The 15000-nt window shown below is 40.3% G+C and overlaps 1 protein-coding gene across 1 annotated transcript; it reads left to right on the top strand.

Annotated features, from left to right (window-relative positions):
- The first annotated feature begins 10407 nt into the window (after positions 1-10407).
- LOC138057485 (protein fem-1 homolog B-like) lies at positions 10408-12330 on the top strand. Its single transcript, XM_068903499.1, has one exon. The coding sequence runs from the start codon at positions 10484-10486 to the stop codon at positions 12023-12025; it is 1542 nt and encodes a 513-aa protein (XP_068759600.1). The 5' UTR covers positions 10408-10483; the 3' UTR covers positions 12026-12330.
- The last annotated feature ends 2670 nt before the right edge of the window (positions 12331-15000 follow it).

The raw sequence follows: 15000 nt of genomic DNA, 5'->3' as shown, positions 1-15000 counted from the left end.
AGTGAGCAGGGGCCGTAAGGTTCCAATAGGCAACTTTTGGCTTGAAGAACCCTACGGAACATGTTCTCCTACATAGAGTTTCCCAGAGCCTTGGGTCGATCCGAGGCTCTGGTGACGAGAATGCATATAAATCCTGTCTGAAGTGAATGCAATGACTTACTTGAAATGAGACAGATTATGGATTGCTCACGGGCTCCTTGTGTCCTTATTGACCTGATATAGTATATAGTATAGTATATTACATAGTCAAGTAAAGCTATGCGTGATCCTTATGAACGCAATCTTAGCAATGGACGCAATTTTAGCAATTTCGTAGAGAATGAAAAATTCAGGATTTCAACGGGGTTTGAACCCGTGACTTCGCGATACCGGTGCAACGCTCTAACCAACTGAGCTATGAAGGCACTAACGTTATGAGCTAGTCATTTGCGGGTTCTCAGCAGGAGTACCCAACGACAAAAATTTATAAAGTGATTGGATATCGCCTCCAGTAATATTTCAACAGTCACTAATTGTTTTTTGGTTGATTATTAACTTCTGTGGCAAAATTATATCCGCTCCCCAAAGCCAGCTAGAGCTAGAATTTAAAATAAAATTTCCAGCCAGGATCTTTACTTTAAGAGCTTTTCCCAGCCAGGATATTTACCAAAAAGGCATTTCCCCAGCCAGGAATGTCTCTTTCTCCCCTTTTTTGCCAGCCAAAAAAATAACCAACATTTAGCCAGCCAGGAAAGTAAATTGAGCCATTTTATCCAGGTGATACAAAAAAAATAACTCAACGAAAGCTTGGTGGTGTTTGAGCCATTTTCTTTGCTTATGACTTCGGTGTACATTAACGCGGGATAAAAATAACATTTCTACTCTCTTACTGGTCTGTGGAAAATATAAATCGTCTTTACTTCAATCCAAATGAGAGCAAAGTTGTGAGATCGGAAAAAATAAATTTAGAGTTGGTTTACTTGATTTGAACGCAAACTTAAGACTGACACCAGGACCCACAAACAACCACGTTTCCAGGGTTCCAAACACTGGTAACGAGATTGGGTTCATATCAAGAGAATGTCTGGAGAGCACATTCGCCAAACGTTTAACGCGTACTTACTCTTCTTCTGCCCCACTTCCCCTCCAAAAGCTCATAATTCTGAACTTTATCTAAAATTACGCGTTCTGCTATCATTAGAAAGCAACGAAAATTTCGATGAACATTGTGCACAACTCACTATCCAGTACGGACAAAATCAAGTGACCGCAAGGCGCATTCCAGTATCCAAAACAATGATATTATTTAAGCCGAAATGAAATAGAACAAAAGCATTGTCTATCCAGCGCCAATCAGATACCTCGAAGACACGCCCTCCCAGTAGCTGTAGAAACTCCACGCCAAGAACGCAAAGTCTATTAATTATGATATATAAATAAAATTTGGTGTATAGGAAATCATATACCGAAAAAGCACGGAACGTCTATCCTTCATGATGAAGAACCATAAGTGATACAGATGGAAACAAATGCCAGAAAGACACAGGCTATCGTTACTATGCGGTGCTTACGGACTCAAATGCCAAGAATGTCACAGATGTCGCAGTCTTTCCTTGAAGATGAAGAATAATGCGGTGCATAAGAAATCGTGGGAAATCACAGTTTACACTTGAGTGATGAAAAACCAATATTCGGTGCAGAAGAAATCAAATAGGGAAAAGGTACAGTCTTTACTCAATGATGAAAACCAATTACGCGGTGCAGAAAAAATCAAATGCCGGGAAGGCTATCATTGACGATAATGAACAGTTTTGCAATGCTGACCAAATGAAATGACAAGAGGGTGAATAACAGTTCTGCGATGCAGACGGAACCTAATTGCGAGAAGGCAGAGTCTTTCCTAGCGACCAGAAACAATTATGCGGTGCTGAAGATATAACATGTTAGGAAAGCACAGTTTACAGATAATGATGAAGAATAGTTATGCGGTGCAGCAGAAAGCAAATGCCGGGAAGTCATGATCATGGTCTACGAATCCTTGACGATGAAAAATATTTCAATATGGTGTGCTGTAGATATCATTTCCTGGGAAAGCACACCATATAGAAAAAAGAACTTTACGGTCAATCGCCGGGATACCTGTCACTTTCCTTTTCTGCATACCGACTCCTCTTCATATTCAGATGAGGATCCATGTAGCCTTTGTTATGGCTTTTCATATCTAAAAATACAACCATAGATTACTACATTATTATAACTGCATAATTATTACTCGCCAACGCGGATTTACTATCTATGCAGCCAAACTCTAGGCCGTAATCGCTCAAAAGTCACAATCGCTGCAAAGGCTTCAAAAGATAAAAGAGAACTGTTCACAGCAATTACCGCAAAAGCTTTGCTAAACCCGTAAAGACAAAAGCTCCTTTTTTTATGTCCAACCCCACACTTAAATCTTACATAACCGGGAAGCAATCGCTGCGAAAGCTTTACAGGATAAAAGACAACTGTTCACAGCAAAAGCTATACCTGGCAATCACCACAAAAGCTTTGCTAAACCTGTAAAGACAATTTCAGCAATAGTCCATTTTTAAGTCCAACTCCACCACTTAAATCTTACATAACCGGGAAGCAATCGCTGCGAAAGCTTTACAGGATAAAAGACAACTGTTCACAGCAAAAGCCATACCTGGCAATCACCGCAAAAGCTTTGCTAAACCTGTAAAGACAATTTCAGCAAAGGTCCCTTTTGTAAGTCCAACTCCACCACTTAAATCTTACATAACCGGGAAGCAATCGCTGCGAAAGCTTTACAGGATAAAAGACAACTGTTCACAGCAAAAGCCATACCTGGCAATCACCGCAAAAGCTTTGCTAAACCTGTAAAGACAATTTCAGCAAAGGTCCTTTTTGTAAGTCCAACTCCACCACTTAAATCTTACATAACCGGGAAGCAATCGCTGCGAAAGCTTTACAGGATAAAAGACAACTGTTCACAGCAAAAGCCATACCTGGCAATCACCGCAAAAGCTTTGCTAAACCTGTAAAGACAATTTCAGCAAAGGTCCCTTTTGTAAGTCCAACTCCACCACTTAAATCTTACATAACCGGGAAGCAATCGCTGCGAAAGCTTTACAGGATAAAAGACAACTGTTCACAGCAAAAGCCATAACTGGCAATCACCGCAAAAGCTTTGCTAAACCTGTAAAGACAATTTCAGCAAAGGTCCCTTTTGTAAGTCCAACTCCACCACTTAAATCTTACATAACCGGGAAGCAATCGCTGCGAAAGCTTTACAGGATAAAAGACAACTGTTCACAGCAAAAGCCATAACTGGCAATCACCGCAAAAGCTTTGCTAAACCTGTAAAGACAATTTCAGCAAAGGCCCCTTTTGTAAGTTCAACTCCACCACTTAAATCTTACATAACCGGGAAGCAATCGCTGCGAAAGCTTTACAGGATAAAAGACAACTGTTCACAGCAAAAGCCATAACTGGCAATCACCGCAAAAGCTTTGCTAAACCTGTAAAGACAATTTCAGCAAAAGTCCTTTTTGTAAGTCCAACTCCACCACTTAAATCTTACATAACCGGGAAGCAATCGCTGCGAAAGCTTTACACGATAAAAGACAGAAAAACCTTATATAACAATGACCACAACCAGGTTTTCTGAGCCCGCGAGACTGAGCGCCCCCAGCAAACCATTGTCTTAACCAAAACCGCTGGGCAGAAACCTGGCTCTGGTCATTGCTGTCTTAGGTCTTCCTAAAAGACAACTGTTCACAGCAAAAGCCATACCTGGCAATCACCGCAAAAGCTTTGCTAAACCTGTAAAGACAATTTCAGCAAAGGTCCCTTTTGTAAGTCCAACTCCACCACTTAAATCTTACATAACCGGGAAGCAATCGCTGCGAAAGCTTTACAGGATAAAAGACAACTGTTCACAGCAAAAGCCATACCTGGCAATCACCGCAAAAGCTTTGCTAAACCTGTAAAGACAATTTCAGCAAAGGTCCCTTTTGTAAGTCCAACTCCACCACTTAAATCTTACATAACCGGGAAGCAATCGCTGCGAAGGCTTTACAGGATAAAAGACAACTGTTCACAGCAAAAGCCATAACTGGCAATCACCGCAAAAGCTTTGCTAAACCGGTAAAGACAATTTCAGCAAAAGTCCTTTTTTAAGTCCAACTCCACACATCTTACATAACCGGGAAGCAATTGCTGCGAAAGCTTTACAGGATAAAAGACAACTGTTCACAGCAAAAGCCATAACTGGCAATCACCGCAAAAGCTTTGCTAAACCCGTAAAGTCAATTTCAGCAAAAGTGTTTTTTCCACTCCAACCTTGAGACCCCAGTAAAGTATTTGAATAGGGCGTTTCACAAACAGTTGTAAAATTAAGAAAACTGTCATTACCAAATAGATAATACTGTTAATGTCCAAAAATACAAAAAACCCTCTAACTTCTGCAAGGTTAAGGTAACCGTGTTGGATGGAGCTCTTCAAACAGGAAACGAGCAAGGATTCCGTACTGCAAATAAAATTCTATGATAACAGATTAATTTCTTATTATTAATGAGCTGTGTTTGAAATGTAAGTATCTAGTAACGCTTTTCAGTTTTAAGGCATAAATTTAATATTTTTTTATTTTAATTGATAAACAAAATGTTCTTGAAAATTAACTTAAGGCCGTGACAGTAATTTTTTATTATAAATGAAATAAAATTAGCAACTGCTTGTTTGAGCTGCGTCACCTTTTGAAATACATCGTTGTCTTGCTGGTTACGAACACTATCACTTGGACAGGGTGAAACCCCGGGGGAAGGGGGGCACTCCTGGGACAACTTTGACCACAAAAAGCCGAAACAAGAGTCGGGGAATACGGTCAAGACACATTGTCTTATGTTTAACGAGTGAAAAATGCAAGCTGTTTTCTCCAGAAAAAAAAATGTTACCTTTATAACCGGAAATTCACGCATACTACCTCATGAAATGATAATTTGGTCCTGCTGAATAGCGAACCCAAACGCGTTGCGCATAGTGACAGTTACCTGTCAAAATCTGTCAATCAAAGAGCCATGCAAACAAGCTAACGATCCGGCTCTCCACTTATTTCAAAATACAATTCCTTTTTTTGTTACATTTCCCAGTTCGTCAACCAGGAACCGATGGGATAAGCTGGTGTGTTCTCACGCTTTAAAAATATGGCAATAAATTGTGTTTGCCCGTCGGCAACATGATCAGCAACATTTCATCGCCTCCTCCTTTTCTGAACAGACCTAAGGTGCATTCCCTGACAGTAACTTTGTCTCTTCTGCATAAATATAGCGAGAATGAATTCAAGAGAAATCGTTCAACACGGTTCGTGCCCGACCAGTTTTGAAACCTGCAACGGCTATCTTGAGGGGAGAAGCGGACTATATTCCAGGTTCAATTTCACAGTGAAAGCAAATTTCACGCTAGAAAGAATTTTCAGCTAGTAAATATTACACACTAGTGAAAACACAGCCTTTAATAGTCTATTTTTTCCAGTATTGACCTGGGCCACATTTTGTCAGTAGTACCTTTTAATATTTTCTCTTCCGCAACAAATTTTGTTATATAACGTATAAAAACTATCCGGCTGCCGGCCGTTCCTTTCCGTTGCCATTTGAGCGTATTGATTACTGTACTCGCACCGACATCTAACTCTGTCCATCCAGCAACAACATAGTAGCATTATCGAAGACTAAGACACTCGTTTCGCCTTATGAACTCGTTTGCTCCCTTTGGGTATAAAAGGAACTTCTCGCAAATTCTTGACTGCTGGGAAATACTGGAAATAGAACATGAATTTTGCCTCTTCAGGACCAGAAAATCTGCTTTTGCAATAGTAACGCAAAAAGTACTTTTATGGTTCTTTCAGTTATGGCTCGTTCCAATTTGTCCGAGTTAGACTTCATTTCGCAAACTAAGAATAGCATACAAATATTCTGTAGATATAACATACAAATATCAAATAACAAACATCCCTGCAACACTTCATCCTAATTAATAAATAACAAGTTTTCAAGGGTGTTGTGCCAGAGATTGACGATTAGCATGTGAACAGGCTCCTTGTAAAAGAAAAGGCAAGCGAGAGAAAACAAGGGTTCAAAAGGCTTTGATACTTAGGCAGTTCTAATCCCGAAGTGTGCCTAGATGTATCTGTTAAAACAATACACCAAACAGACAAAAACATCTGAGGTCAATCGAAAGACACGCCTTATGTCAGAATGGTTGTCCAGAATGATGCCAGCAAAACACTTCAGAAGAAAAATCGCTCTGATTAGGCAAATGTTCTTTTTTTATTATTATTATTTTCCATTCTAACTGATCGTATATAGCAGATAAGTAACAAGACTAACCACATCTATTTGGGGTGGTTTTAGCTGCGAGAACGGTTCGCTTCGATTTTCTTAGAAGAGCCGATATTTCTGGAAATCAAGACACGAACGCGAGGGCTATATTTTCGCGAATATGGAACTACACATATTACTCCGTTTACCATTCTATTTGCTGCTGGCATTTTGTCGAAACGAAATGACTGAAAGGAAAAGACCTTATGTGCTACAGTCAAACAAAAGTGTTTCTGAACAGTCATGGTTTAATGAAGGTGCATGCCATTGTCGAGATCAACATGATCAACATGATAAAATCAAAAGGCGTTCTTACCGGCTGGACACACTTTTATGATGATCTCTTAACCAGGCTACTGGAACAGTGACCCTGCCCGCTGCTGACTGAAGGATGCACTAAAGATGGTTCACAAAATACAAAAGACAGTTGAGACGGTCAATAAAGAAACTTATCAAAACCTGCAAAAAGACATTCAGATAAAAGCAAGGACATAGATGAAAAGATTACTTACCTAGAAATCAGCAGAGTTTGGATGTAGCAAAAATTGTCCAAAACCCGTAAAAATTTAGTTGCATCACCCAAACTAGAGGCACAAAACAACGACCGCGACGATAACCGCCACTTCTGAGATGGAATATCCGCGCGCAATAAATAAAATGAGTTGTCTGTCTAAATCCCAACATTGACACCATAACAAAAGACAGGGATGTTTAAAAAAAAAAATTGCATTGTTTGCTGACAGCGTTTTAATGACTAAAGCATTCAGTTAACATTTTCACACGCCTTTTTTCACTTTCAAATTTCTATCAATTTAGTGACAATTTTATACACGCCCTCGACTTTGCACTAGCCTGCGGTGCACCTTAGTTATCACTCACAGCCAGCGCTATGTTCTTTGAACTTTCCTGATTAGGTGTCATTTTACTTCTCCAGCCAAAATTAACCAGAGCACAATTTCAAAAGCCGCAGGAAGCCAGAAGGGAAGTGAATTTTTTTTTTCTAGCCAGCTTCGGTATTCAAAGGGTCGACCACAGCAAGAAAAACGTTTCGGCACAATTCCCAGCTAGAGTTTCTCATCCATTATTTAGTAACCAGCCAGCAAATTCTTAGCCTGAGGAGCGGATATTTTGAGGAGCGGATCCGTTGGGTACTCCTGTCTCACTTTCCCGTGAGGAATGAATCAATGAACGAAATGATATATGAAATGAATCATAGCCTGAACTGCGGGTATGAAATCAAGTAAAGCTATGATCCCCGCAGTTATGGACGTAATTTTAGCAATTGCGGGGAAACCCGCCACAGACGTAAGCTTAGTTCTCAGTATTTGTGTTGATTCTTTTCTGTTCATTCGCTAACTGATTTCATCGTACTCGTATATCTTAACAATTATTATGTAATTGTGTTCATTTCAGATCGAATTGAGTATCATTGTAAATAAAGCATTGATTATACGGTTCACGGTTCCCACGTAAAGTCGGAGTCCGTCGATACCCCAGTGGTCCAGTTTCTTTTTCAGAGTTTACATGCAATGGGCGACTCAAGGTGTGTTTACATGAAAAATCTCATACTGGCACGAGTTTCATGACTGTATTCTTGGTTTGCATCACCGCCATGTTGGATTACACAAACAATACAGCCCTCATTTCGACCTTTAGTTCGTCATCCAGCATTTGTATATTTCATCATTGTTATTTTTGTCTCTAGCGATTGGTTGCACACCTATAAAGGGTTTTTGGTTTTTCACGTGATCCTGCTACGACTACTCACTCTGGTAAGAGTTCGTCCCTGCGCTCTCCTATCGCTCATAACAGTACAATTCTTATCACCTCCTATTACTCTCTCTTAATTTAGCTATATCATTCATTTCTATTTCTCTTCGGCCCATAATGTAAACTACTGGGTTTACCAGTAATTGTGAAGCCAATGATATGATATGATGATATGATATTTTATTATTTATGCACGGTAAAATCATCAGCTAAGATTACAAACAAGGCTAAAATCTAAATTACAAAAGGTAAAATTTTAAAATGATTACAATAAAATACAAACTAGTTAAAATATAAAATATTTAAAAATATTTAAAGTTCAAGCTATAAACTAAAAGCTGTGGTCCGTGAACGCTGCGCGGTGCACCTAAAAAATGTCAGTAATCTTGCGTTTAAATACCCCCTGAGACTCTGTGTTCCTTATATCGCATGGTAGACTGTTCCATAATGTGGCGCCATTGTAGCTAAAGCTTTTTCGGTAATAATCAGTGCGCGGTAATGGAACATTGAGGTTATTTTCAGAGTCCCTGAGGACATAAGCAGAGTCACGCCACGTAAACTTTGAATACAGATACTCCGGAGCTAGCCCGTGCAGACATCTAAACACCATAGTGGCTTTATGAATTTCCTGCTGGCGTGCAAGATTTTTCCACCCTAAAAACTCGAGTAGCTCAGTTGCATCAGCATCATAGTTCGAGAATGTCAACACACGGGCTGCTCTATTCTGCAATTTCTGCAGTTTGTCTCGTAGCGTTTTCCCACAGTTACCCCAAACAATGTCACAGTAATCAAAGTGAGGTTTTACTAAAGCTTGGTAAATGAGATGTAAGGTTGATGCTGGAATCAGGTGCCTAATTCGCTTTAGGGCCCCGATACGAGAGGCGATCTTTTTAGTTAATTTTTCGATGTGACTATGCCAATCGAGTTTATCGTCTATTATCACACCAAGCGATTTTGTAGCTGTAACCTGGCTCACTTGAGTATTGGTCATTCTAATTGTTGGTGAAGCTGTGAGAGTATTCAGTCTCTGCCTTGACCCTATTAGCATGAATTCGGTTTTGGTCATGTTCAATGTGAGTTTGTTCGCTTGTAGCCAGTTGAAAACGTTTGCTAGGTCTTCATTTAGACAAAACTGAACATTCTCAAGATTGCTGCCCGCGTATGTAAGGTGCGTGTCGTCAGCGTACATTCTCGGTTTACAATTTGATAAGCAATTTGGAAGATCGTTGATATATAATAAGAACAATAATGGACCGAGGATGGTCCCTTGAGGGACGCCGCATGTCAATGTGCAGCTATTGGATAGCGACCCGTTCACAGAGCATTTTTGTGTGCGGTTTTCTAAGTATGACTGAAACCATTTGAAAGATTTGCCATGTATACCATAATAGTTTAGTTTCGATAGAAGGATCTGATGATCAACAGTGTCAAAAGCTTTTTTCAAATCTAGAAAAAATGACTCCATTGATTTTCCCGTTATCAATATTATATGCCCAAGAATCTGTCGCTTCCAACAAAGCTGTTACAGTTGAATGATTAGCACGAAACCCTGATTGATTTTGACATAGAATATCGTGCGCTTCCAAATAGGCATAAAGCTGTTCATAAACTATCTTTTCAAACACCTTTGCCACTATTGGAATCACCGATATTGGGCGGTAATTGTTACGTTACGTTACGGAACAATCAAGTCGTCACGTTACGTTACGTAATTGGTAGTTACGTTACGTTACTCAATTAAAATTAATGATGTATTTCGTCCTCCCTTGGTCCCCTCCGCGGGGCATTCGTTAGCTTAAAGTATTCCCACCCAAGGGAATTTGTAATCCCAGAAAAAAGTAGTCCAATACAGTGTTAGCCCGGGGGTGGAGGTGGTGTATGGGCGCGGCTGGAACTCACTGATACATTAGCCAGTGTTCAAAAGCCTCTTTCTACCCGTCAACACATGCTCCGAACGGAGTCACGCAACCTACTGCGTGACAATATCAAATCTCCTGAAAGAACAAAGAAAGTAAACGCGCCTACTGACAAATAAGCAGTCAGACAGTTGAACATATGATGATTTGGTGACTGAATTCATTCATGTTTGCAATTTAAATTTGGTTTAATTAATTGCAGAATTCTCAAACGGTTATGACTTTAAGGATCAGCTGAATTAGTTAATTTCAAGAGGTATTCGAGCAACGCATGATGTAATCATTCCAGTAAATCATGCCGGAAGTATAGTTTAAATTTCCGGCTTACAACGCTTTGGCTTGCAGTGCTATAAAATGGATGACAACATAAGAAATGTGGATACACTCTACAAAGCTGCTCGAGACAATGTGGTTGACGTACTTTGCGATGTTCTGAAACAGATGAGCGTTAGCGAGAGAAGCATAGCGTTGGAAGCGAAAACGGAAGATGGCAATCAAGTCGTGACCCCGCTGATCATTGCTGCACGCAATGGAAACCTGGATTCTGTGAAGAAGCTTCTGAGCTACCGAGCAGACATCGAAGCTCGGGGAACTTTGAAATTTGAAGACAAGGATAATCCAAATCCGATTGAGGGTTGTACACCTCTGTGGGCGGCTGCTGCAGCTGGACATCTTGATGTTGTGACATTTTTGATCGAAAGAAATGCTGAAATCGACGGCCGAACTTCCACGAAATCTACTCCTTTGAGAGCAGCGGCTTACAAGGGGTGGTTTGATATTGTGACATATTTGGTCGAGAAAGGCGCTGATATTAATGCGACTACTGAATTTGAGAGTACCCCTCTTATGATAACATGCTATAAAGAGCACATGAGTGTTGCTACCTATCTCATCGAACACGGTGCAAATGTAAATCTACAAGACAAGAAGGGTGACACGGCTCTCCACTATGCTGCAAAGACTGGGCACCTTGAGATCGTCAATAAGCTACTTGCTTTCGGAGCAGTACAGATGCCAAACTTTAATCGATTAACACCACTTCTTTCAGCTAGTAATAATAGCAAAGCTGAGTTGGTTGAGTATTTTTGCAGTAGAGCGGAATGCAAAACAGAACAGAGAATTGATGCCCTTGAGCTTCTAGGTGCCACTATGGCGGCGAATGAACAGCCCCAGAAAGCATATTTTTACATGAAACGTGGCATGGAAGAGAGATTTAAAGACCCATCCTGTCCCTTCCTCAAAAAGAAAATGGAAACTCTTGGTGCTTACCAGAATAGAAAGGAGAGTGACACTCCTGACGAACTCTCCTTATTGGAGGATGATAATCATGCCATACGCATGGAGGGCCTTTTAATCAGAGAAAGAATCCTTGGGAATGACAATGAAGAAATTATCTTTCCAATCAGATACTGTGGAGCCGTTTACGCTGACTGTGGCAGCTATGATCTTTGCATTGGTTTGTGGCGACATGCCATTCAAATAGCCAAACGCTGCAATGGGGCGATAACAGGCACGGTAGATCATCTTGTTGGTGTATTTGCGGAGATGCTGGTCAAAAACATGGTCTTAAGGTCAGCGCTTCTAAAAGAAGTGTTTGACAATCTGTGTTTTGAATATAAGAGATTGCAGAAACAGGAACTGCAATCCAGAAACCTGCAAGAGGGATCTAAGGTTGACGAATTAGAAAAACTGCTTTATTATGCATTGAAACTTCTAATGCTGTATACCAAAGTGCAAGGACCGGAACAAGACAAAGCAGATATTCTTAAGTCAGTTAAAAAATTCCTGCTCTTAAACCCTCGAAGCCGTGAGGACAGGAAAAGACCCATAGACATTGCCGAAACCGATGAATCGCGGAGAATTCTTTCGACAAGGAAAAGACTGGATTTAAAATGTATTGCCGCAAGAGCTGTGCAAAAATTTGGTCTATCTTATGTTGGTGTAGTTCCTGAGACTGTCGAAAAATTCATCAGTCTACACTGAACTTGTTAAAGCTTAGAGATGCTTCATACAGCAGTTTCTAGTGCCTTACAATTACTTTCATACATTTATCATTGATAACAATACTACATTATAAAACTTAGTCATATTGACAAAGATACTTGAAAAGGTTTATAAGAGCTTAGTACAGCCTTACTTGGAATATTGGACCCCTTTGTGGGACACCTGCGGCAAATTCCTAAAAGATAAGCTCCAAAGATATCAATTTCGTGCTGCTAGAGTTCTAACTGGTGCCAGTTATGACATTCATTCAACTGATATAATTGAAACCCTCTCTTGGGATACACTGCATAAGTAATCTGGTGTATGTTCCATCAAGGCGTTTTTCCAGCTCTTCGTTTATTGTCCACGTTTAGGCTCCATATAGACATTATTCATTAATGGCAACTGTTTTATTATTCTTTTGCTAATGTGCAAATTAGCCTACCAAGCCTCATTTTAGAGCAAGAATTCTCTTCAATTCACTAGTACTGTATGGTATCGAGACTTGGTTGGCTAATTTACACTTGGACAAAAGAATTATAAATTGACCGTCATTTAAAAATAAGGTCAATAGCAGAATGCTTTCAACACAGGCCCTAAAGAATTTGATCTTAGTGGATTTTGCGATGTCTGATTTCCATATGTAATTCAGTTTGTTGCAAGTGCCCCATGCTTGACCCTTACGTGAGCTAAAATCTTTCTTACTATTAGCAACGAATGACCCGTTCGAGGTATTCAAAGCCATTAACCTCCTTTATGGCAGAACCATCTCGTGAAAGAATTGATTGGTGGCCAAGGTCTTGGTTAGTAGGCATGCATTCTGTCTTTTTTGCGTTGAGTATAAGACCAACTTTCGCTGCTGCATTCTCTAGTGAAACAAGAAGCTCCTGGAAGGACGTTTAATATCTGCTCAGCAACAAGTGCAAGATCGTCAGCATAGTCTTAAGTCCTATTAGATGTTTGTAGCTCAGTCGACCACAGCGACGGACTATATGAAGACCGCAGTGGTTGATATTGTCGACTGACTAAGGACATAGTCCACGACGATGACAAAGAGAAATGGTGCTAGCGTGTCGCCTTGTAATATGCCTGCTGTTGTAGGAAACGCCCCTGTACTGAGACCATCGGGAGTCTGTACAAAACACGATCGGTTATCGTACATTTATACTGCGATAGCATTAATTATCTCCCCTGGCACCCCGTAGTTAGAAAGCATATGTAACGTCGCGTTCCTGTCCACACTGTCGAATGCTTTACACAAGTCGACAAACACAATGGATGCTTTCTTTTCCGAGACCTTCAGTTCTTCAATTATACGTCTTGGAGAGAGGATCTGTGGTAGCGTAGATCGTCCTTTGCGAAAACCGTATTGGTTTCTTCCGAGGAGTGGCTTAAGAATAAGGGAGTTGTAAATCTTTGATTCAATCGGAGACAAGGTGATACTGATTCCTCTGTAATTTTCCGGCAGTCACAGGTTGCCTTTCTTACGAATAGGTTGAATATAGGATTCTGAGAATGTCGATGGTTTGTTTCTGGTGAATGTCTCGTTGCAGAATTCAAGAAGCTGGTATTGAAAATGATGATTCTTTTATATTAAAGCGGGAGTATAATCAAGGCCTGGTGTTTTGGAGTTACCGACCCTTCTCTGGCAGAGTCGCCTTTACGCATGTCCAAGCTTACCCTAAAGAAAGAATAATATATAAAACGCCAAGACACTTCTGATATGTGCGGTATATAAATCCTAAACCATTCCAAAGCTTCAAGTTTGTTAAGTACTAAATTTGGCCACAGTATTCGGTAACATGCATGTCTCCAGGACACTTTCCCCACGGGTCTTGAGTTGGATTATTGATTTGAATATGATTCAATGAAGATTAAAAAATTCTTCATTTTCGTCCACCATGTTTCCTTCTGTACTGAGGAAATTGAAACAAAACGACAATCCCCGTTGAAGTCCTGAATTTTTCAGGCTTCATTACGCAATTGCAAAAATTGCGTCCACAACTGCGAGGATCATAGCTTCAGGGCCGTAGCCAGACTTCAGAACAAGAGGAGGCAAGTTTCGAGCGCCGAAGGCGCGAGCCGCTAGAGGGGTCTTGGGGCATACCCTCCAGATAATTTTGAAATCTAGTGGCTCAGTAATGCTCGTTTAAGCATTTTCCGTGGCATTATTTCTTCAGAAAAGTCAGTCTTGGGCGAGTCTGGATTTTACACTGTAGAGAATTAGGAGAAGTTAGTCCTTAGATGATATACACGTTCACTTATCGATAATCTGTTTCGATACACTCTTGCTTATGTTCTTCAACTCTGAGACAGCCATGTCATAATATTGCCATCTCTAATACTTAAACAGTGTCATCTTTTATTCTTGAAAGACAAAGAAGTCACTAACTTTCACGATTAAGAGTAGTAAACTTCTCCTTTAATAGTTAGGAGGGTGAAACCTTTTTGCCGTCGTTTAATCTTTACTGAAAGCTAAGGCATACCATCTCTTTAAAACAGAACTGCTGTTAATTTCCGTTGGTTTGTGAATGTGCGCTAAAACAAGCCCGTTCAGCCTCGCTTTAGCCATGCTTGTTTGAGATCAGGATTTAAAAGCTTTCCCAGTTAGCTGAAGGAACGCTCGCGCATGAACAGGAGCCAACTGGAAGGGTCAACAGAAGCTGAAAAATGTTCGATATGTTTGGATAGAATTCTTCATTGCAATGGCTCACTGCTTGTTGCGAGCTTTGGATTTGCTTAGCATCGGAGTGTCTGTTCTTCATCTTCCAACGCATTAGCTGTTGGAAAAAAATTATTCCATTTACATAGATAAACGAATCCCTATTCTAGAATTGCTCACTCAAAGACATACATTAAGGAGTCAGTTTCCTTACCTCTCGTGCAAATTCGGCGTTGTTAGGGAATTCGTCTCAAAGACTTTGTTCTATTTTTGCTACAACAGTTTCATCAAACAAGTGCAACTTTGTAACCTT

The sequence above is a fragment of the Montipora capricornis genome, chromosome 7 (genome assembly GCF_036669925.1).
Source record: "Montipora capricornis isolate CH-2021 chromosome 7, ASM3666992v2, whole genome shotgun sequence".
NCBI lineage: Eukaryota > Metazoa > Cnidaria > Anthozoa > Scleractinia > Acroporidae > Montipora > Montipora capricornis.
Note: the sequence above shows the minus strand (reverse complement) of the source record. Positions and strands in the feature narration are given on the sequence as shown.